This window comes from Dipteris shenzhenensis, chromosome 5, assembly GCF_047967505.1.
Source record: "Dipteris shenzhenensis isolate YYH24624 ecotype China chromosome 5, Dip_SZ_1.0, whole genome shotgun sequence".
In the NCBI taxonomy this organism is placed as follows: Eukaryota; Viridiplantae; Streptophyta; class Polypodiopsida; order Gleicheniales; family Dipteridaceae; genus Dipteris; species Dipteris shenzhenensis.
Window position 1 is genome coordinate 35,930,984 of NC_141600.1, and position 24,971 is coordinate 35,955,954.

At 45.3% G+C, this 24,971-nt stretch overlaps 1 protein-coding gene across 2 annotated transcripts in view; it reads left to right on the top strand.

Moving 5' to 3' along the window:
* Positions 1 to 4,709: 4,709 nt before the first annotated feature.
* The window catches only part of LOC147901957 (oxidoreductase, zinc-binding dehydrogenase family protein), an 85,612-nt gene continuing 65,350 nt past the window's right edge, over positions 4,710 to 24,971 (top strand). Inside the window, exons 1-2 of one of the 2 annotated variants that reach the window (XM_087375258.1) lie at positions 4,712 to 5,090; positions 18,493 to 18,672. In XM_087375258.1, coding sequence (XP_087231384.1) covers positions 4,839 to 5,090; positions 18,493 to 18,672 — 432 coding nt within the window. In that variant the 5' untranslated portion in view covers positions 4,712 to 4,838. Of the gene's footprint in view, positions 5,091 to 18,492; positions 18,673 to 24,971 lie in introns of both variants that reach the window. The other variant, XM_087375259.1, reaches the window with a different exon arrangement.

Below are 24,971 nucleotides of genomic sequence, written 5' to 3' on the forward strand. Positions count from 1 at the left end.
CACACCTAGAGAAAATATTAACACTAGAACCTATATATAGTTAGGGGTTGTATAAGCAGATGAAGTGGTTTATGATGGAAAAACACTTCCTATAGTGTCTTACCAACACACACACACACATCCCCAAGGCGATTCCTTCATACAACATTTAACATAGTAGGTTCGTTAATCGATTTGAAAAAGACTATTGCCCACTCCTTGAATTTGCAAGAAGTACAAGCCATTTATGTCGAAATGTGTGTGTGCTCGCACTTATTCAATGTGCTTTTAGAGAGATACCACCCTGACCATACCGTCTCACAAAAATGTAGTACCATGAATGACAAGCACAAAAATCATACCAAATGTGGCTAGATAACTCAGCAAAAAGGAAATGAAATTAGGAGTTGTGGGCATACACATCAAACTAATACATAACCACACAACTCACCCAAAACAATAAACACAAGCACTTATAAACCAAGGATGCATAACACCAAAGAAATGCAAAAGATTTGTGAGATAAGAAGTGAAGTCAAAATCCAGAGGCCTAGTAAAAGGCAATAAAGCAAGAAGTTAGACTCCAGAGTGATAAACAAAAAATACAAGGGACAAGCAAGGTAAGGTGAAGCAGATGTGAAGACCTTCTAGATCATACTTAATTTTTACCATAGCAAGAAGTACACAAAGAGAGAAAAGAGATAATTCCTAATTGCCTATAGTAAAAAATGCTTGTAGCAAGAAGGAACTTTATAAGAAGCACAAATAAGGCACAAGGCATTAGGCTAAAGAAGCTACAAATTACAACATAGAAAGGACAAATATAAATGGTGCGAATAAGAAAAATAAAAAATCACAGAGAGAGCAATAGAGATGTGTGAGGGACTTCAATTCCTTGGAAATAAAAATGCCACCCCTTATATTTGCAAGGGAAATCGGGTCCCCACTCTATCTAGGCCCTTGTCTTTCTAGGAATTACAAAAAATCACCCCTAATTTATTTATTTTTGCTAAAAAAAGACTTGCCTTTTTGTATTAATCCATATTACAAAACAAGTTCTTCTTTTGTGTGGAAAAAATGTGATAAAAGGCATAGGTATCGCATCCTCCTTTACAGTGTCAAAAAATTTCTCCATACATGACATTTAGTAATATAAAAAATCATCTTTTTTGTATACATATAATTTTTTTGCATATGAAAGGTATCTCTTCAAGTTTCATTAATTTCCCTTTCATTATACATTTACATGTATATCAATCTACTTCAATAATATTTCTATCTTAAAAGAAAAAAGACTACAAGTAAATTGATAGACATGAAATCTCTATAACAAAATGATGCCGTTAACTTTAATTTCATTCTCCTTCCTAAAATTGATGCTTAAATTAAAAAAGGCATCATGTTACAAACTCATTACATTGAAAGATTGCGGCATTTACCTCTCTAGCTCTCCCAATACTTTTTAGGAGACTCATCCTTGGGGTTTGCTTGTATGCTATCAAGCCACATCTTAGAAAATAGGCCCTTAAAGAGAGGGCAAGCATAGATCTCCTGAGAGAGAGAGATGTATTAGCTTTTCCCCCTCGTATAATTTTACAATAATATTTGTGACTCATAGGATGTGAAATGGAGACCTAATGTGCAAACCCTTAATAACATGGTGGGAAAAGTGTTTATATGGAAAAACATGTTTGATATCATAATGTTTGGTGAAATCAAGGGAAACTTATTTTTATGGAAAAACATGCTCAATATCATAATATTTGGTGGAAATGTGGATTTTAAATCATTTACAACACTTGAATGCTACATGAAGCTTCTTTTGCACCACAAAACCATTGACCTTAGGAGCCTCGATTTTGTGAGGAGAAAGGTAGCAAAAACACTATGGCGCTACTTGCTTTTAATGAAAGAACAATAGTTTATGTGCCACATAAAAGTTAGATAGACTCTTAACATGGCATCATTGCTAATAACTTTCTTAAGTGGATGAGATTGACCCTACTTGCATTTAACGAAAGTAAGAGTGGTTGAGATGCCACATAAATGTTTAAGAATGGTGAACTCTTAACAAGCCATGTTAAGAGTTAATTGTTCTTAAGCATTTATGTTTCAACCACTTTGTTAAATGAGTGAACTTGATTGAAATAAAAGGAAAAGAGGGCATCGGCCCTAATTAGTGAGAAATTAGTGCACTATATATAGGCCTTAGTAGGGTAAAAAAAGGCGGGTGGGGGGGGGAACACATGCCATGTTGGCATTAAATTTCCCATTTCCCACATGACTACCAACAATAACAGCTATTCAACCTATTTCCCATGGACACAAAAGAAAGACACATGGAAACTTGGAGGAGAAGAACTGCCACATGTAAGGAAGAAAGATGATTGAAACTTTTGAGAATTTTTTGATGGGGAGGAGATGGAAGGTCAAAGGACACCATCGATAACCTAATTAGACATAAAAGAGGAGTCTCATTGAAGTGGTGCCAGCCGTTTGAGAAACTGTTGCTATGAACTTAGAATCTAAAACTGTGGAGGAACCATGGCTTAAGGATTTTAAGTGGAGCAGTAGGCAAAAGAGGGAGGCACTTGCAAACTGAAGGGATCAATATAGTGGTTTTAGATATGATGTGAACAATGGCTTGAGGATTTGAAGTGGAGCGGAAAGACGAAGATCGTAGATTGAAGGGATCCATACGACATTCAAATATTTAATGTGGTGGAGCAGGATAGAAGGAAATTTTCATCCCTTAAATGACCCATTCCCACTGGTCCTTCATGGAGCAATGAAATCCCATTGAGATTGCCAAGAGTTTAAAAGTGGCACCTTTCAAAATCTAGTGTGCGTGAATCTCCTTTACTATTTCCTCACTTGTTGATGCTTCCCGATCAAGCCAGCCCAGCTTTGAATAACATCATGTGTCCTTTTTTCCTCAAACTTCTAAACATATCTTTGTTAGCTTTCTCATACCTTCCTGCTATTTGCGTTTGCATAATTCCTCCTTAATTTGCCTTTTACTTCAACAAGTTTTTGGCCTCCTTTGAGTTGTCATTTTCCAATAACTGTAACTTTTATCCAAATGTTGTATCCTCTTTCTCCTAGCATTTGATGCTCTCTTCCCAAGAGCTTTCAAAAAATGTTGAGTTCTACTAATGGCTTTAACTCGCTTCTTGTAAAATTTATTGAGGAAATTAGTTTGTTTGCCTCCTATCCATGCAAGGGATTCCCTGTCCTAGATCTACACCCTATTTTTAATGAATAATTGATCAAACCTCAATCTTTGTCTTTGGATGAGTTCTCTATACTATTGCTAACACAGCTCCTTCCCGACTTGAACCCCTTTCTTATTCAAATGTAAGGCATGTTTGAGTTTTGTGTCTTGTGTACTTTTGTCCTTCCAAATGATTGAAAACCAAATAGAATCCATAGAAATGTCCTAAAGATCATTACTTGTGTTCAAGTTTACTTCTTGGTCTTGAAGGATATCGAAAGGATTGGGGGATTATGTGATGCCCTCTCCCTTCTCCTCTTCTCCTGAGGCTCTACTACATGCGTTTATGTAGTTTTCTTTCTTTGTGGGCTATTGTGCTTTTAGATTTCTACCCTTGTTTCGGGAGTGGATTTTGCGACCACATTCTCCTTAACCTCTCCTCTTTAGCTTTTGCATTCCTATAGCTTGCCCTCTGTGGTGGGCAATCTCTGATGAAATGTCCTCCTATGCCACAGAAGAAACAGGAGTTTAGAATGTTTTTATAAAAGATTTTATGTAACATTCTTCCTCCTCTTGTCTTCCAATAGTAAAACTTATGGTGGGTCACTTGCCAAATCCATCATTGACATGCCCACAAGTTTCCCCTTGGGCTAACAAATTGAGCCTGCTCATCACCCGAAACTGGCCAAAAGGGGTGAAAGAGTTTCCATTTGAGATAAAAACGCTAATGGGAGATTTAGGAACTCTACCCATGTAGGTGCTTTAGAAGGGGAGGCAAAGTCTGGACTAAACCAATATCACATAGCTGCATTGATAACGGTTGAGTGTGTATCGTCCATATTCCATTTCTCGTGACTATCTTTGCAATTCATACTTTTCAAGAAGAAAGATAATGAAACCGTTCCGCATGAGTCTGGTGTTCACAACTATCAAAGCTTTCTTAAGCCAGTTGGCCCTCACACATCCCTCAAGAAAGTGGAGGACGTGGCCCGTGAATGTAGTCTACGACTAAATGAGAATAGCCATTTCTTTGTTTTGTTCAAAAAATTAGTATGAACTCAGACTACCACATCTTTCCTTCTTCTCCATTAGAGTTACCACATTGATGTGACATGGATCTTTCCTCTTGCAATGCTTTCTCCTAGGGGTGCACCTAAGCCAGCATCTAGCTTTAGGCATAAGTTCATTAGACGTGTGGCCTTTCCTTCCATTCGGTCCTTTGAATAGCGATTTGCTGCTTTGGAGTGCTCCGCCATCATTCGATTTGGTTGCGCATGCATGTTCTTGACCCCACTCCTCACTGTTGCTTTCTCTTGCATACCTTTTCCATTGGGTCGAAGAGGATACTCATTCTGCAGCGGAGGGACATAAAAAAGGCTGGGATGGGGCGTTGCCGAGGCATCGGGACGCGCCGGCGCCGGAGCGGGGTGGGAGGATGGGAGGTGGGCGAAGTCTTGGAATGATCGAGGAATGAGACGAGTGGGCGTATACTAATTTGCTTTTGCTACAAATGTCTGTTGTACTCTTTCACTCTCACTCACTTTTTTTTTGGTGAGAATTTTCACTCTCACTCTCACTCTCACTCTCACTTCCTTCGTTCATCTTGCAAGCTCAAGCTCAGCAACAACAGCAGCAAAAGAGTGCCATGAAGGCCATCGTCATCACCTCCCCTGGTGGCCCTGAAGTTCTGCAGCTCCAAGAAGTCCCCGATCCCCAACTCCTCCCCGGTCATGTCCTCATCCGCATCGTTGCCTCCGCTGTCAACCGTGCTGACACCCTCCAGCGCCACGGTCACCACCCCGTCCCCCCCGGTTGCCCCCCTTACCCTGGCCTCGAATGCTCTGGCATCGTCGAAGCCGTTGGAGCAGGCGTAGATAAATGGAACGTGGGCGATCAGGTGCTCGCTTCTTCCTCCCCTTTCATTGTATTGTGGCCTTTTGGGAAAATTTGTTTGTCATGGCATCTGGGCGATCAGGTTCTTGCTTCTTTTCGGTCTCTTATGCTTCTCTAGCTTCTATGACATGATAATTGTCTTCGATACAATTCATACGTGCGCCTCTCTAATCCTTGGGTAGCCCGATACACTGATGCTGTAAGATGTGACTTATAAAAGATTTAGCAGCAAAACCTTTGGGACTCCGAGGAGGCCAAAAAATTTGCCTGAGGTGATGATTTATTAGGTAAGCGTCAATGGTCTCAGCGATGTGCTGTTTGTCACAGCTACTCCAGATATGCGGGAATCCAAATATCAGGCTTACAGATTTGGGATATCCGGTCAAACGCAGCAAAGAGGAAGTTGTCACTATCTTGCGATGTCCTGACCTTCTATAAATAATTATTGGGTCAGGAGGAGTCAGGACCCTGAATATTTATATAGTATACAGGAGATACAATCGTCAAGGATTGGGATAGGGCCCCCTAGCGAGGAAAAGTCGTTGTACTAATTAATTTGTGTATGTTTGGGGGGCCACGATGGTAGATTAAGGTAAGCTTGTGATTGGATTAGTCCGGCGATATCAAGCTTTTACTTTGTTTTCTCAATTTTAAGCTCTCTTATTGTGACACTCCGTGGACCCTCCCATTCCCCAAAACTGTCAAATCATGATCATGGTCATGTTGACCTATAGTCAAGGCCAAAACCTATGAGACCAGAAACATTACAAGGATAGCAAGGTGTAACATGTATGCTGCTAATAGTTTTGGGGTGGGACGAGATTGCTCAAGGAGACATTTTTGAGCTTGCATGACCTACGATTTGTATGTGCCCATTGCATTGGTGCTAGGACGTAGACAATGGTGTCATGTCCCAAACCTGCACATTTCAAAATGACTTAACAAAACTATCCCTCCTATGATATTAAGTCTTCTCAAGTGGTGTTACACTGTCTAGATGTATGTACCTGCTCTTTGTGTTTACTTAAATTAGTCATAAACACGGGTGTGTGGGAGCTCTCGTTCAGCAATCATATCAAATGAAATAATGCATTGTGTATAGTATGAATGCTTCTCTTGGTGGATGGCAAAGCTCACGTTGGCAGGCAAGCTTCTATAACATCATTCCGAGGGAGGTATCTCTAGTAGGGCCTCTGTCTCCCTGATTTTGTGTTTTCTAGGCTTCCTAAGTGTGGCAAGGAAGCTAGTTGGCTGGCGTGCCTGGCACTTGTTGATATTTTCAAAGGCAGACTTCTAGTCGCTGGAAGAGAATGTCTGAACCCCAAGAAGCTAGCCAAAAACCTTTTCTGAAAAATTTCCACCTAATTGCAGCCATCGCTTTTTCAGAGAAAAGCATATTCTATTAACCAATACAAAGAGTCAGCTATTTGTGAGGTGCTGAAACCAAAAGCTATCTCATTGCAGCTTGCTTCGCAGGTCCCAGCTCATGCCTAGAGTACCTGGAAGCAGGTGTCAATAACCAGTTTGGTGAACTATATAACCAGTGGATTCCTCATTGGTAAGAATGCAGACAACAGAAGCAGGCCAAGTCTTGCAGAAATGCTACTCCTCTCGGTGGTCTAATTGAACACTTTATACCTTGCTCCTATATGGTGCCCAAAGCGTATATGATATTAAGCCAAATATTGAGTAGTGTGGCTGCTGCAGTGCATTGTCCTCCAATGTGAGTAAAACAAGAGATCTCTCTTCTTTGCAAAGAGCATGTCTTTCGATCAATTTTCATATAACTGTATGAAGCTCTAGCTATGGCAGACTAGACCCTTTGGCCGTAGCCCATTTGCTGCACGCAGATCCTGCAGCCTTTTCGAGGGTTTTGCGGCAATTTTAATATTTTCAGATCTAGGCTTTATTTCAGAAGAATCGTGATCAGAGATCAAATCTGTGACTCTGCTTCAAGGACATCTTGTATAGACTAGAATCGATCGTTCCTCCTTGCCTCCTCGTGGTTCCCCTGGTTAGCCTGCTCCAGTTTGCATCTGCCGCTTCACCCAGGTTCGTTCTCGTTTTTTCCATTGACCCAAGTGTCTTTCATCATCGGTGTAAGTGATAAATGAAGAGGCGCTGGTAAGTGTAGAAATTGTTGACAGTCAATACGCAGTCAATGGGCAGATCCAGTGTTATTCCTTTTACTTGACAATCACGGGGCAGCATGTAATTTTATATGTTAGTAGGCAGGGGACTTAGGTTTGGCTTTTCATTTCATCTTGATCAGCGTTCACCTTCTCCTTTGAAATTTTGCTGGAATGTGGGGAAGGCTACACAATCGAGGGGAAAGTCCGGCTAGAAGGTGCTTTCTATAACACATGATATTTTCAGTTATTCCCTCAGCTTGTCATATTACTTCAAACATACTTTTTTGCATTGCAGTCATATGCTAAACATCCAATGTCTAAAATTCATCACATGGCTTCTATTTTATGTTCTACCAGCTTTAATCGGGAAAGGAGTACCTTTTAAGTCCTCAGATGTGAAGGTCATAGTGAACGGAAGAAGGTTGCATTTTTTCGTTCAGATGCCCTGCCCTGGATGGCCAAAACCACTATGTTGGATCCCACGACAGCTCTCTCAGAGGGCTGCGCTTCTAGAGCCAGAGCATCTACTCTGGGTGTGAGGTGTACTCCTATTTATCCTGTTCAGGATCAATGGCCCATCTCTTCTTTAGCATCCAACAACTCTAATCCTCCGCCACTCTAGGGAGTTCAAACCTTGTCATCGACAAGTTGTGAATGGCCTCTGACTCAAACCGCAGGACGGCCCTTCCCAGGCCTATGTTGAAGAATACCAGATATGGCATGTCTTGCCAGCTCCTGTCCTCTAACGTAGTGGATTGATAAGCCATGAAGAGGGCCCAGACTCTTGTGTAGAACTATAGGCCTCTCTGGCATATGCAGCCCTCCGTCTAAATCCCTGTTGCTAGGCGATGAGATGGTCACGTCAATCTCCTTCATCCTGTGGGCTGCCCACCTCATGCACCAATGTTGCAATCACTTCTCCGGCTAATGCAGAAGATGGGCTCCATGAGCTTAGGGATCTTGTGGGCTCACTATCCCATTGTGCCCAGCTGATATGTGTCCTTTGCCCAAACATGAAGCCCTCCTAATCATAGAAACTTTGGCTACAAAAGAAGGGGCTGATGCTCTTTCTCTTTGCATGGAGGGTTGACACGAATGAGACCAGCCGATAAATGTTGTCAAACCTTGATCAAACTCCTCTTCAAAGAAGAACTCCTCGTGGTGTTGGTCAGTAAGGATGTCGCCTTTAAAGAGACTGTTTCCCAATTGGACAAAGAAGTTGCTACCGCTCCAGCAATACCTAGGCCCCCACCAAAGGTGATGCAGATTTGGCACTGGGTTCTGACAACTCAAAGCCAGATACAAAATCAGAGCTGGCGCAGAAGAAGACTCTTGCAAAGCAGAGAAGGATACCCGGATGGTATTTGGACTCCATAGCGACGAGGGGTTACAGCTTTCCACACAGGAACACCCTTTTGGATAAACTAAAATTCACTGTAATATATTCCTCCCTGGCTGCCAAGTATGAGGTCATGCTTGGCATACAAAAGCTGAAATTGTTACTTACTTCACTGCAAGAGCTCATATGTGGATAAGTTAAGTCTAGGTTCAACTGAGTTGACACCAGCTCACAAATTATACATTCTGAACCTGTATAACAGCCCATGTATTTATACTTGGACTGTTTCATGACTATGCCCTCGGCTGAGTGCATAAAGACCTTGGAAGACTCAAGGGTTACTGATATCTCTGAGAGTAGTTTTAGAAGCAGAGAGGAGGTCAGGGAGAAAGACTTCCACTGTGATCTATGCTTTGATGGCTTAGATAAAGATTGTCGAGGAGTCCATAACCTTTACCGAAGCAAAGGACATTCCCAAATGCCAAGAGGAAGGTGATTGGGACCACGTGGATTTATAAGGCAAAGTACAATTCACATGGGACTCTCAACAAGTACAAAGCCAAGTTGGTGAGCCAAGCACTACGCACAGGTAGAGGGTCTAGACTACAAGGAGGTTTTTGCCTTGATGGCTTGAATGGAGAAGATTCGGACAATGATAGGATCTGCCGCCCACTCATAGTGGCCCATCTTTCAACTGGATATGAAGTTTTCATTCCTGTTGAGCCTTGAGGATGTTAAAGTTTGGCATCTCATAGTGAGAAAAGAAAGAAAGAAATATTAGCGTCCATAGGAGGCCTCGCGGGCCTATGGGACAAAGTACGGAATCAAGTAACTCATACAGACCATTGTGGGCTGGGGCAAAGGGCTCACTAAGGCCCTTGCTGAGTAGTAAAATGCTATACTAGTACAAAATAGCATGAGGGTGGCATGAAAATATCAAGTCCTTAGAGCTAGAGTCCCAAGTGCATGAACCGGCTCCACGTATCCAGGATATGCGTGATGGAGTTTATGGTTTTCAATCTTATGAGTGACTATCGTGAGATTGAAACTGCACTATGTTGTGTTTTTAGAGGATGAGTTTGGGAATGTTCGTGGATTCATCTAGGTATATCCACCTATCCAGGCTCCATGGTGTCTCTCTGATGAGATGCAAAGAGCTCACGTATTTGCATCTGTGGAGTTGTCTCCCGTGGTGGTGGAGGGCGTGGTCTCCTCGATCTTTGGATCCGATGGGCTATGTCAAGGGTGACGCCTCGCCTCGGTCGATCTCCCTTGAGGAGAGCTGAAATAGGTCGAACCTCGATCGTGTGTGCTCTGGTCGCCTGTCGCGTCGTGTACGGTCTCTATGTCCCTCGTCCAGTAGCGTTGTGTCGGCTCTCTCCACCGATCCATACATCTCTCATGTCGGCTAGCTCCTCCTCCTCAACCTTGGAGCTGAGTCAAATGCATAGAAATCAGTGACCTATCTCTGCACTCGGTCTACCTCAGTGCCTTGTGGTGTGGTGGTCCCATCCTGTTGCTTTCTGATATGTCGTAGTAGCGTCTCTTTGTGTCGTCGCATTCCATCATGTAGAGCCCAATATAGACCTGGTCCTGGAAGTGGATCAGTCGTGAGAGTGGGCCAAAGCCGTGCCCCTCTTGAAAAAGGTAGTGGTAGCGCCCTTGGATCTCATAGTAGGCTGGGCAGTCACATAGAAAATGCTCCTCTGTCTCGATTGCCCCCATCGTGCACAACCTGCAAGTCCGCTACTCTTTGGGTATGCTTGCAGCTCTCCCTGCCTCGATCCTCAGTTGATGGGATGAGACCCGCATTTGTCTGATGGCAATTCTCAGCACGTGTGAGACTCCTCTGTCCTCGAGATACTGAGGTCTGATGATGAGCCCATCCTCGGATACTCTCTCACACATACACACACTCTCTCTCTCTCTCTCTCTCTCTCTCTCTCTCTCTCTCTCTCTCTCTCTGGCTTGAATGGAGAAGATTCGGACAATGATAGGATCTACCGCCCCCTCATAGTGGCCCATCTTTCAACTGGATATGAAGTTTTCATTCCTGTTGAGCCTTGAGGATGTTAAAGTTTGGCATCTCATAGTGAGAAAAGAAAGAAAGAAATATTAGCGTCCGTAGGAGGCCTCGCGGGCCTATGGGACAAAGTATGGAATCAAGTAACTCATACAGACCATTGTGGGCTGGGGCAAAGGGCTCACTAAGGCCCTTGCTGAGTAGTAAAATGCTATACTAGTACAAAATAGCATGAGGGTGGCATGAAAAAAGTAGAAAAATAGCATGAGGGTGGCATGAAAATATCAAGTCCTCAGAGCTAGAGTCCCAAGTGCATGAACCGGCTCCACGTATCCAGGATATGCGTGATGGAGTTTATGGTTTTCAATCTTACGAGTGACTATCGTGAGATTGAAACTGCACTATGTTGTGTATTTAGAGGATGAGTTTGGGAATGTTCGTGGATTCATCTAGGTATATCCACCTATCCAGGCTCCACGGTGTCTCTCTGATGAGATGCAAAGAGCTCACGTATTTGCATCTGTGGAGTTGTCTCCCGTGGTGGTGGAGGGCGTGGTCTCCTCGATCTTTGGATCCAATGGGCTATGTCAAGGGTGACGCCTCGCCTCGGTCGATCTCCCCTGAGGAGAGCTGAAATAGGTCGAACCTCGATCGTGTGTGCTCTGGTCGCCTGTCGCGTCGTGTACGGTCTCTATGTCCCTCGTCCAGCAGTGTTGTGTCGGCTCTCTCCACCGATCCATACATCTCTCATGTCGGCTAGCTCCTCCTCCTCAACCTTGGAGCTGAGTCAAATGCATAGAAATCCGTGACCTATCTTTGCACTCGGTCTACCTTAGTGCCTTGTGGTGTGGTGGTCCCATCCTGTTGCTTTTTGATATGTTGTAGTAGCGTCTCTTTGTGTCGTCGCATTCCATCATGTAGAGCCCAATATAGACCTGGTCCTGGAAGTGGATCAGTCGTGAGAGTGGGCCAAAGCCATGCCCCTCCTGAAAAAGGTAGTGGTAGCGCCCTTGGATCTCATAGTAGGCTGGGCAGACACATGGAAAATGCTCCTCTGTCTCGACTGCCCCCATCGTGCACAACCTGCAAGTCCGCTACTCTTTGGGTATGCTTGCAGCTCTCCCTGCCTCGATCCTCAGTTGATGGGATGAGACCCACATCTGTCTGATGGCAATTCTCAGCGAGTGTGAGACTCCTCTGTCCTCGAGATACTGAGGTCTGATGATGAGCCCATCCTCCGATACTCTCTCACACACACACACACTCTCACACACACTCTCTCTCTCTCTATGCCCACCCCCCCCCCCCCTTGTTAGAAAACAGAAGGAAAGAATCACTCTAACCTCCAGCCAAGATCTCTCCCGCTCTAGCAACACTCAACTCAGATAACTGATCACAAATACAATACTCACTCAGAGAAAACTCAGGCAGAGAGAGAATATATTCATCCACCGGATGGTGGGCAGAAAACTGGATCCAGGGGAGCAATACAAAACTCAGCCAAGTGCTGAGACAAACTGAAGGAATTCTCTCTGTCAGAAGATGCCAAATCTGAGTGCACAGCACAGCCTAAAACAGAGGCTTTCTGTCCTGCACTGGATGGCTGAATGAAGGGAAGTGTGGGCCTTTTATAGGCACTGCCCAGGCCTGTTGGTATGGCCGACCAGCAGGGTCGGTTCCCTGACTGGGGACCGACCAGGTCAGTCTAGAAAACTGACCAGGGTCGGCCCTGGTCGGTGGCCCTGGTTGGACCGACTGGTCCTGCAACAGACCCCTATAAAAGGGTGCCCTGTGCAGCCAGTCCATTGCATCTAGGAAGGCATGGAGCCCCCCCCAAATCGCTGCTGTTTGCTGAGTCTCTCTTTCCCATCCCTCCTTACCCTCACTGCCTCTTGTCCCCACAAAACGGGGGCTCACAGGTGGGAACAGTGAGTCTCTAACACCCCCCCTCAATGTTACAATTGTGGGCCAATCCCCATGCGTTTGATGAGGTGCTCCATCTGTTCTCGAGGGAGTGCCTTCGTGAAAAGGTCGGACAAATTGTCGGCGGTCGGGCAGTAGATAAGCTCGATCACGTGGTCGATGATGAGCTCTCGAACAAAATGATAATGAACTTCGATGTGTTTGGTCCGTGCATGGTACACTGGATTCTTGGCAATAGCTATGCAACTCTGATTGTCGCACATCAGCACTGTCGCATTCTCCTGACACACATCCATGTCCTCCAGAATCCACTGCAACCACAATGTCTCACAAGCGGCTGTACACGCGGCTCTGTATCCTGCCTCTGTAGATGAAAGGGATACTGTGGGTTGCTTCTTACTTAGCCAAGAGATGGCTCCAGATGCAAGTAAGAAACAATATCCTATCGTCGACCTTCTGGTGTCCACATCACCTGCCCAATCACTGTCACAGAACCCCGCCTAGTTCAATGCCTTTGGTGTAGCTGATCCCAAAGGTGCAAGTACCCTTTAGATACCTCAGCACACGTAAACCTGCATTCCAATGATTCTTCCTGGGAGAAGCAGAAAACTGACATAATAGCCCAACTGCATAACAAATATCAGGGCGCGTATTGGTAAGGTAAAGCAAACTTCCTACCAATCGTCGATACAAAAGAGTATCAACCAGCTGAGATGTGTCGTGAACACTTAGCTTCAGCCCGACCTCCATGGGAGTTAATGCTGTTCTGCAATCCTCCATCTGAAATCTCTTCAGAATTTCTCTGCAATATTTCTCCTGTGAAATGAAGATCCTGTCTTTAGCCTGCTTTACTTCAATCCCAAGGAAGTAATGTAATAACCCAAGGTCAGTCATCTCAAACTCAGACATGAGTAGCTCCTTGACCTGTGAAATCTTCTTGACATGATCACCTATCAAGATAAGATCATCAACATAGAGGATGAGTACCAATCGCAATCCCTTCTCAATGAACAAGTAAAGGTTTGCCTCAGAAGGACTCCGACTGAGCCCAATCTTCTGAAAGAATATATCAATCCTTTGGTACCAAGCTCTGGGGGCCTGTTTCAGCCCGTATAACGCCTTCTTCAACCTGCAGACCTTTAATGGGGACACTGGATCCTGAAAGCCCGGTGGCTGCTCCACATATACCTCCTCCTCCAGGGTTCCATTAAGGAATGCGGACTTCACATCCATTTGAAAAATAGGCCACTGGAATTGGGCAGCAAGGGAAATCACTGTCCGGATAGTAACCATGCGGGCTGTGGGAGCAAAAGTTTCATCAAAATCCATGCCTTCAGTTTGAGCAAAACCTTTCACAACCAACCTGGCTTTATACTTATCCAAGCTGCCGTCAGATTTGTATTTGAGTTTGTATACCCACTTAGTGCCGATGACTTTCCGTCGAAGGGGCTTGGCCACTAAGTCCCATGTATGGTTCTTCAGAACAGCATCCATCTCTGCCTGCATGGCAGCCTGCCATTCGGGATTGTCTTTCGCCTCCGCAAAGGTTCTTGGCTCAACAATCTGAGCCACCAAAGCAACATTCACGGATGGGGTCTTTTGAAGACGTTGAGATCGACGCAATCCGGAACTGCTACTCTCAGGTAATGAGGTGACACGAGACTCTTCCAATGTCCGGAGGTACCATTGGGGCAACTTTTTCTGCTTCTCTGTGGGAGGAGGAACGGGAACTTCTGCTGGAACATCCTGCTCTTCCTGAGTATCGGGTGGAATATCAGCTTTTGATTGGGTAACCTCTTGAATGGTCAATCTAGGACGGGGTGGGATCGGGGGTTGAACAATCTCCTCCTCCTCAATCTGAGGCTCCTCCTGGGGTTCAGGTTCTTTTTCCGCGAAGACAACATCACGACTGATGAGTATTTGCTTCTTTACTGGATCGAAGAGGCGGTAGGCCTTGGATTCTTCACTATACCCAACAAAGATACATGGTCTGCTTCGGGAATCAAGCTTGGTCCTATCTTCCTTGGGCACATGCACCCACGCGTTAGAACCAAAAATGCGGAGATGAGAAATAGAGGGCTTCTTACCATAAAATGCCTCATATGGAGTCTTGTCCTTGACGGCCTTCGTCTTGGTCCGGTTGAGAATGTGTACCGCTGTATTGATAGCTTCACTCCAATAGGCTTTAGAAAGATTTCTCCCTCGGAGCATAGCAAGCCCTGTCTGAGTGGTGGTTCTATGCTTTCTCTCGGCTACGCCGTTTTGCTGAGAAGTATGTGCCGTGGTGAGTTGTCGCTTGATCCCATGCTTGCGACAAAATGTATTAAACTCACTTGAGGTGAATTCTCCCCCCCTGTCTGTGCGAAATGTCTTGACATCTTCCCCTGTCTCCTTTTCAACTCTAGCCTTCCAGTCTTTGAATTTCTCAAAAGCCTGAGACTTTTTAGCCAAACAATATACCCAAGTCATTCTAATGAAATCATCCACAAAGAGAAGTGAATACGTGGATCCTGCCCATGATGCAGTAGACATTGGACCACAAATGTCGGCGTGAACCAACTCAAGTGGTTTGCTGGCCCGAAACGAAGCTTCTTGTGGGAACTTATCCCTGTGCTGCTTGCCTTCAAGACAAGCCCTACAGACATCATCCTTGCCTGTAATTGGTGGAAGTCCATCCACCATCTTCGACTTTGACATTTCAGCCAAGATTCCATAGCTGACGTGACCGAAGCGCTCATGCCAAAGTTTGGACTTTCCGTGACCATCATGAACCAACATTGCACTGAGATGGTACAGTCCATTCTCTTCAACACCCTGTGCTACCACTTGCCCACTCCTTTTGGATGTCACGGTAACCTTGCCATCTTGAAAAAGAACTGCCATGTTGTTTTTGTCCATCTGACTTACAGATAGTAAATTCTTGCAAAGGTCGGGTACATAAAGTACTCCAGAGATATCCTTCTCCTCACCCGCTGTGGTAATGAAAGGAATGCTACCTATGCCCTTCACAGGACATGTCCGGCTATCTCCAACAGAAACTTTGGAATCCAGGTGTGTACTGTCCATGGTTTTGAACCACGTCCTTCTGTTGGACATGTGCTTAGAAGCACCGCTGTCAACATACCAACCTTCTTTACCTTCACTAACTGCATAAGCTGAACAATGTTCACTGAGTAAGAATAACTGTCCAGTTGTCACATTGGCAGAATCACTCTTAGGCTCTTCTTTGTTTTTGGCTTCTCTTTTCCGCTTTTGATCCGCCTTCTTCTTCCGGCATTCTTTGGCAGAGTGGCCAAGCTTTTCACAGTAAAAGCACTTCATTTTCTTCTTACGTTCAGCGTCCTCTGATTTCTTGGAATCCTTTGACTTGCCTTTGCCAGGCTTGTCTTTGGCAACCAATGCCTTTTCGTCGGTTTGCGTAAAGAGTTTCTCTCGGGCCTCCTCCTGAAGTAGGAGTGGACAAAGCTCCTCAAAGTTGATTGGCTTTGTCCGTTGACCCGCAGTGACCGTAGTCACAAAACTTTTGAAACTCCGTGGCAACTTGTGGAGTGTGAGTAATGCTAATTGACTCGAGTCCACCTTCTGACCAACCGCTGCGAGCTGGTCCTTCGTCAGATGATCATGAACACTATCACCCTCATTCATATCAAGGTTATAAAGCTGATGCTGCAATGTGATGATACGAGCTGTATTATCGGTTTCATACAGCTCCTTCAGTATGGTCCACGCCTCTGAAGGCGTTTCTGCCAACTGGATATGAGGAATAACAAAATCTGCTGTCGTGCCTATAAGCATTGCTAAGGCCTGAGCATCCCTCTCCTCCCATGCACAGAGTTCATCTGCATCTGCTTCAGCTAGAACTTCACCTCTCTTGTCCACAATATCCTCCGGCTTTTCTTCAGTCCCATTGACAATCTTCCACAACCTCCGTGCCAACAGATGGCTTCGGATCTTGACTTTCCAGATTGGAAAGTTTGTACCATCAAGCTTTCCAGCTTCACCGAAATTAGGGATAAATGAAGAAGGAAGATGACTGGAGAAGGAGGAAGGACGAGCAATGGATGTAGAGGCTTCTGATCGCTGATCCATCTCGGTGAATAGCTACAGAACTTGAAAAAACTGAAACAGAAATAAATGAACTGACCTTCTGTACTGAACTGAGCTGAAAACAGAGTTGCCTTACAGCCAAGGAACTCCTTCCTTCAGAGAGTGTTATTGATGAGGAAGAGTCGGGAGCCTTGTTAGAAAACAGAAGGAAAGAATCACTCTAACCTCCAGCCAAGATCTCTCCCGCTCTAGCAACACTCAACTCAGATAACTGATCACAGATACAATACTCACTCAGAGAAAACTTAGGCAGAGAGAGAATATATTCATCCACCGGATGGTGGGCAGAAAACTGGCTCCAGGGGAGCAATACAAAACTCAGCCAAGTGCTGAGACAAACTGAAGGAATTCTCTCTGTCAGAAGATGCCAAATCTGAGTGCACAGCACAGCCTAAAACAGAGGCTTTCTGTCCTGCACTGGATGGCTGAATGAAGGGAAGTGTGGGCCTTTTATAGGCACTGCCCAGGCCTGTTGGTATGGCCGACCAGCAGGGTCGGTTCCCTGACTGGGGACCGACCAGGTCAGTCTGGAAAACCGACCAGGGTCGGCCCTGGTCGGTGGCCCTGGTTGGACCAACTGGTCCTGCAACAGGCCCCTATAAAAGGGTGCCCTGTGCAGCCAGTCCATTGCATCTAGGAAGGCATGGAGCCCCCCCAAATCGCTGCTGTTTGCTGAGTCTCTCTTTCCCATCCCTCCTTACCCTCACTGCCCCTTGTCCCCACAAAACGGGGGCTCACAGGTGGGAACAGTGAGTCTCTAACACCCCTTCTTGCATGCTTACGCACACACTCCACTCTAACATGGTATCAGATTTCATGGATGATGAGGGACCAAGGGAGCACGAGGAGCTGACGCAGTAAGGTTATTGCAACGTAGATCTGAGAACATTTTAGATGGCTGATCTGGCAGAGGAGCGTATTGTTCAAGGTGAGTTGCTTCAAAGGGATCTGGGAGCAGTTTGGAGGTGTCTGTCCCGGGTGTGAATGCATTCTACTGGTGGGGGTCCCCCTCCTATTGGTTGGCATTGGTTGAGACAGCTCACTTACAGGCAGGGGGCTGCGCCCCTTTACCCTATTTTTTTTTTTCCCAGCAGCACAAGGGCCACGAGGCTGGAAGTTGCATAGCAGATCCCGTGGACAGGTGTGCACATAAAGAGTCCCATAGGCAGCATAGAAGGCGTCTGCTTGGCAGGCTAGAGGGGGCAAAGCAGGTGGGCAGACCTGCTTGGTCGGTTCATTGAGTCACCAGTGTGTTAGGTCGTTGGTTGCAGGGGGTGGGCTGGTTTGCTGCCTGGGTCGGCCAATCTAGGGGATTACCTAGCCCTATAAAAGGGCCCCCTAGGTAGGGGATTATTCAAGTTAGTGTGGAGCAGATTTCTGCCTGTTTTGGGGCAGATAGTGCATACCTTCAGCAGTAAGGAGAGCACAAGACTGTCAGGAGGGAGCAGCAAGCAAAGCTCAACCAGAAGCAGCTATTGAAGCCTGTTAGAGAGGCACATGGCGCAGTATACAAAGTTCAAGGTGGTGCCTTACCTATGCAGAGCTTGCTGCAGATGTCTCTACACTGTTGGAGCTTGTTTTGTCCCAATTCCTACATCTTTATGAGCTCTATTATTGGCTGTACATCTGCGTATTCTCTCTGCAGTTCTGAAAGTGTTCTCTTAGTGGGAGATGCATGCAACTTCTTCTCTTTCATTTTCTCTTTTATTTTCTTTGTAGATTTTTGATCTTTAGAACAACAAAAATTCTAAATTTGTATGATTGAACTTATTCTAGTCTTACAAAGGTATATATAAAGAAAATGGGTGCACAAGATTGTTGAATCATTGGATCCTTTAATTATGCTGTAATTCTTTTGAAGTATTAAAGGTCGTGCAATCAGGTGTGTGCCCTGTTAGGAGGAGGAGGATATGCGGAAAAAGTAGTTGTGCCACCTGGACAATTGATACCTGTGCCAAAAGGAATATCACTTCAAGATGCTGCAGGACTGCCTGAAGTTGTGTGCACTGTGTGGTCTACGATTTTCATGACAAGTCATTTATCAAGTGGAGAGAGCCTTTTGGTAAGTAGTCTCTCTGCAGATTTTGGAATTTTCTTGCCAAAGGGTCTTTATAGTGGTAAGAAAGAAGCAAATAAGCAGACTTATCCTAAAAAATTACACATTCTCAAAACATAGAAGATAACATGCAATAAATTCCATAGACATTAAATATTTATGGTCACTTCCTAATGATGGTTGTATAGCAAGGTTTTCTTTTCTTATAATTCAATGAACATTGCAAAAATTGGTTTTTGCAATCCACCTCTTTTCTGTCTTGATGGTGTGACACAAATGAGTGAATCTAATCTTTCATTTTTACAAAGTTAAGGGATTATCTCCACTATACATATTTACACATTGGTGGGAGACATGACGATGCATATGATGCAGGCTGTAACAATTATGTTGGACTCATCATAACCATTTTCCATTATGAGGGGGATTGTTGGATGTCGCCCACAATGGTTTGCGTAATACCTTCATGGGTTGTAATACCAAGTCAAGATTTGTGATTTCGGATCTAGAATTTGACTCTAGTCTCATATCGGTTGGTGCAATAATATTATCTGCATAGTGCATGTGGCACTATGGCACGTGTCATTGTAGCATTATCTTAGTATAGGTTTCATACAAAACCCAGAGTTTCTTTGCATTTCAAGGTGTGGGTAATCATCTTTCTCCAACATTGGGTGTTCTCTCTAATCTCACAAACACATAGATGACATCAAAGCCGTACTCCCCGGGCAGTCCTACACAAGGATGTGGACCTCTGAACCTCCAGAGGTGTCTCAAAGTAAAGAGCACGAGGAGTTGTATTCCAAGACTTTACACAGTTTGAGTTAGCTTCTTCGAGTTCAAATTGAGCTTTCAGCCCTTATCATGCATCTTAAGAGAAAATTGCTTAATCTATAGTTTTGAAGTAGTTGTATGGACATCTACACATCAGCTATAAAAGTCAAACAAACATTTTACACTCATCTTAAAAGGAAATTGCTTAATCTATAGTTTTTAAGTAGTTGAATGGACATCTGCCATCAGCTATAATAGTAAAACAAACATTTTACATGTGATACATGACTAGAGGGGATTTCCAAAAGTGGTCTTCCTTTTCACACGTGGTTTTGTATAGGAGTAGTGAAGGCCAAAAGTGGGCCAATTGAGTTGGGGGTAGGACTAATTGCGCTAGGGCTTGTTTGGGCCTAGAAGGGCTAGTGCCGATAGAAACTCAGTACAAAGACTTTATATAAATGGATGCTCAAATATATGTGGGTGTGTGGATTTGTATGTGTGAGAGCATATGGTTAGACTATGGTCTCCACCCACTGTTGGGCGCTGATGATGTCAGTGGGGATGTCATGGTGGCTAGTCCCTGCTATGCATGATGGAGTTTATGGTTTTCAACCTTATGAGTGACTATCATGAGATTGAAACTGCCATGTTGTGTTTTTAGAGGATGAGTTTGGGAGTGTTCCTACTTCATTCACCTTCATGCATCTCTCTCTCTCTCTCTCTCTCTCTCACAGCAAGGGCCCTAGCACACCCTTTGCTTCAGCCCACAGAGGCTTGTATCCACAAAATCATGACCCCTGGGAGCTGCATCTCTTGTAGTCTCGTGATCAAGTGGGATCGCGGAATAATGTCGAAACCCTTTCGGAAGTCTACCAAGCAAGCAAAGACTTTCTGATGCTTGGACTTCGCCTTCTCAATAATAGCTTGCAAAGTGAAACTGTGATCCAGGGTGGAGTGCTGGTTTTGGAAACCTGCCTGCCCAAAGTCCACTGCCCATGTCCCTCTATATAGCTGCTAATCGCCTGTTCTAGTACCAATCCATATATCTTGGCCAGAGTGTGTCTGATCATGAGGGTGCGGTAGTTCCCAGTGTCCATGGGATCTCCTGCTTTATGTATCGGTACAATGGTGGAAGCCATGGCATACATCGTGGTTGAACAACTGTGTTAGGATTGGGGCTAGGACCTCCTGTGCATGTGCAAAATGCTCGGTGCGTAGTCCCTCATGGTCTGGTGATCTCCGATTATGGAGTTGCAAGAGCGCTTCGCGCACGTTTTGTGTAGTGAACATATGGCATGTAGTGGGTCTTGGTATGGATGACACATCTGATAGTGCCTGGTTTGGGACATCATAAAGAGAACATCATGCATACGTGTGCCAGATACCCGGGTCTGTGATGGGGATAGGCGGCTTTCCTTTTGTGAGAAGCCCCCAACCAATAGTGGGGTCGCCTCTTCAGAAGGATCTGATCACCTCATCCATCCTATGTGTGAGAAAAGCCCGCTTTTTTCGTCGTGTCATATGACGTGAGACTTGTTGTACCTCAAGTGGTGTCATATGTCCCAAAGCTCGCTCACTTATGAGGTGAGCTCTCATCTCTCTGCATTCCTCATCAAACCAAGAGTTCTGAGGCATCTTTCCATCTGGGACTTGCGAGGATCGAGTCGTGGGGAAAGATCTGATCACTGCAGCCTCTACCACAGTGACCAAGGTATCCGAAGCACGGGTGAGGTCTATGTCATCTCCAAGTAGGACTGGGAGCTCGGAAGCCAGGTGGCTCACATAGTCGGGGTCGAGTGCGCCGTTATAATGGATCTGAAAACGAGTGGGTGTAGGAGGAGCTCTCTCAACAGCTGGCATGGTGACAGAAATGCAGAAGGCCAAGTATGCTCTGATCAACGCCGAGAGGGGGAGCAGGCACCAAGAAGTCAAGTACCCGTGAGACAAAAGCTAGTGGGCCTATCAGGTAGTCCATTGTGCTCGTCCCTCCGCCATGTGGGAAACATGTGAGAATGTCAGACGAGGGCCACGTCTCGAGGCCATTGTATATAATCAGGTCATTGACAGCTCCCATCTCAAGCAATGATGCCCATAGCCTGTCACATGTAATGCATCTGCTGAGTGTCTCACTATGCCAAGCTCTGCTGGGTCCAGCTCTGGTACAATAAGGGAGTTAGATGCAAAATCTAGTAGACCCACTTGCTTGTCACCTGTGTGTGCATTGAAGTCATTGAGGAGGAGGATGTCCCCCTGCTGGGAGAACTCTGTGATGTCATCAAAGATCCTCTCGTATGGACTGTGTCCTTCCACGTGACCTCGTGCACATATGACGAAGTATCTAGGGTAAAGTAGCACACCGCAATGAAAAGAGGTCGTGCATCAAACTGGAGCATATCCACATGTGTCGTGCATGCTCCTCTCTCCGTACTACAGATATGAGTGGTCTCAGGTGTAATTTGAAGAGAACTGCAACTCCACCAGATCCTCTAGTACTGCTGTCCCCTCTCATTTCTTTTGTGTGTGCTGACTCTCAAGCATATCCTGTCACTGCAGGCAACCCTCTCTCAGGGCTCTCGTGCGTCTCAGTGTAGAAAATCAGGTCTCTATCAGTGTAGGTCTCCAAGAAGCCTCTAGGGTCCGACCAGAGAGTGCTATTACAGTTCCATACCGCCATTTTGAGCTTATTTTGTACTCTCATCTCAGGGGTTAGACACCGTCATGTGCTGGTTTCTGCTCCTCCTCCCCTCTCTCCATTTTCTGCATTTTCTGCCCTCTCTCTCTTTCTGCTCTCTCTCTTGAAGAACCACCTTACTGTCCCTGTAGGCTGCCCATTTCCCTTCTTGCCTTGCTGCCATAACTCGCACCATCCCCTCCCTCCTATGCTCTTGCTGTAGGAGCGTGAGGTCATCATCTAGAAAGATTCTGCTGCCCTTCAGCGTAGCTCTCATATCCGACAGAGTAGATCTATCAGTAGCTGTCCGCATCTTTATTACCATGGGCCTTGTTGGTACGTCCGCCTTACCTACCCTCCAGACTGATTCACAAGGGAGGTTGAGGCCCATTTTTCCAAACAGTGTTTTGGCATCTGACATAGGGTTGTCACCCACTGTTAGGCCTCTTACCAATACATTCATGGCTTTGCTGCTGCGTCTTTTTTCCTCCTCTAGAGTCTCAGATATGAGCTCTTTTTTAGGTGCTGTTGTACCCTTTTTAAGTACACCCTTCCATGCAAGCATATCGACCTTCCCTTTTGTGATTTGCTGCGTGAACTAAGCATGTTTCCCCTGCATGGTGACCCACAGAGCTGACATTTCTGTCTTAAGCTGTTCATTCTCAGATTTCAGCTCATCAATGAGCTTGCATCCCTCTTCCTAGGTCCCCTTGATGCCCTTGAACTGTTTAAGTTGCTCTTTAATAAGGTTCAGCTCCTCCTTTATAGGTGGCTGAAGCTCCCCTTCCTCCTAGTGTGAGCCTGCTTTTAGCTTCTCATTCTCCTGTTTCAGGACGACAACTTGAGCTTCTAGTGTCTTGATTAGAGAGAGAGAGAGAGAGAGAGAGAGAGAGAGAGATTCTAGTTTTTTGGAAGTTTTTGTTTCTTGACTTGCTTGTTTATTTTTGCTTAAGTCACCTGCTTCGTTTCTTCTTTATTTCTTGTTTTCATTCTCTTTTGTTTATTTGACGTATTTTAGTAAGCACTGGGTTTGCCCAAGAGACTTCGCGGGTCTTTAGAAACCCAGTATAGCTGCTTATGCTTGGGCACTGATGATGACATAAGTGTTGCTTTGCTTGCTAAGTATGTCTTCCTTTTGCTTTTCATAAAAGTTTTTGTTTACCTCTTTTTTCTTCTCTTTCATTTTCTCTTTTATTTTCTTTGTAGATTTTTGATCTTTAGAACAACAAAAAATTCTAAATTTGTATGATTGGACTTATTCTAGTCTTACAAAGGTATATCTTGATTTGAGAGGCAAGAGAGCTGGTTTTCTCATTCAGCATGCAGGCTATTTCTTTAGCCCATTTCATTTGCATTTCACCATGCCATTTTTTCATATCATCTTGTTGTTGAGCACGTATATTTGAGAGCTCATCATCCTTGGTCTCCCCTATTTTCTTTTGTAAGTCTTCTAGTTCAGGATCCTGCAATTTGCACACCTCCTTGACTGAGGATATGCATGCTTTAATGCTGCTGTCTTCTATTTTGTCCACTTTGGCCCAGATAGCACTGTATTTGCGCTCTTTCTCACCCCTTGTTTTCTGATCTAATGTACTGCCCACTGTCCCCATTTGATTGATTTGAGAGATACAAAGCATGCACCCAGGAGCTGATTTTTATCTCTGTCCCCCCTGCAGATCCTTCTTGCTCAGTTTTTGGGGCCTTTTCCCCTGCTTTTGAATTTTGAATTTGCAGGTTTACTGGTCCGCGGGCATCAGTAGGTGTGTGAGGGCTTAGACAGCCCCCCGAGCTGTCCTCTGACAGCACCACCAGCCCAAGCTGCTCCTGCGAGTGTGCCACAACAGATTCATGGCCTTTGGAGGCCTCAGCGATTTGTTGGAGGTGCCATACCAGGTCGGGGGGTGGAAGCTGGAGGGTGTTTGCTGCTGCAGAGGTTGGAGAAGCAGTCGGGGCAGGAGGGGGGTTTCTGGGTGCAGCAGGTGAGCCAAGAGGGGTTGCAAAGGCAGGAAGGGGGGTTTCTGGGCGCAGCAGGTGAGCTAGGAGGGGTTGTAAAGGCAGGGAGGGGGGTCGCGATTGCAGGCGGGGGGGGGGCAGGAAGGGTGCGGCGGCAGAGAAGGGGGTGCCTCGACAGGGATATAGGTGCAGGCGAACAGCAGGGGAGGGCTGGGAGGAGGGAGAGGGGGCTGGCGGGGAAGACAAAAAGAAAGAAAGATATATTAACGTCCACGGAAGGCCTCGCGGGCCTATGGGACAAAGTGACACCAAAGAGAAAAACTCATACAAGCCACAAGGGGCTAAGGCAAAGGGCACGCTAAGACCCTTTGCTGAGTAGTGTGCTGAAATAAAGAGAGCTCAATGGCTCAAGCAAAAACAAGTACAAAAATATCATATCATATCATGTGCTATTTGCTATCTGGAGTAGGCTGAGAACTGGAACTGGAAACTCAAAAACCGAAGCCCGGCACTATGATGGCTCGTCTATGAACAGTGAAAATGTCTCGAATCTGAGTCTGCCTGGCTGTCTCATACTGTGGCGTCAGAGGGGGGCGTGGTCTCCTTGATCTCTGAACCCGCAGAGCTATGTTCAGAGTGACCTCTTCTCTTGGGCAGCCCCTCTGAGGAAAGCTGTGATAGAGCGAACCTCAATTGTGAGAGAGAGAGAGAGAGAGAGAGAGAGAGAGAGAGAGAGTTTATTAAAGTCTTTGGAAGAGAGAGAGAGAGAGAGAGAGAGAGAGAGAGAGAGAGTTTATTAAAGTCTTTGGAAGAGAGAGAGAGAGAGAGAGAGAGAGAGAGAGAGAGAGAGAGTTTATTAAAGTCTTCGGAAGACCGATGGGTCTATGAGATTGTGAAAAACTTGCTA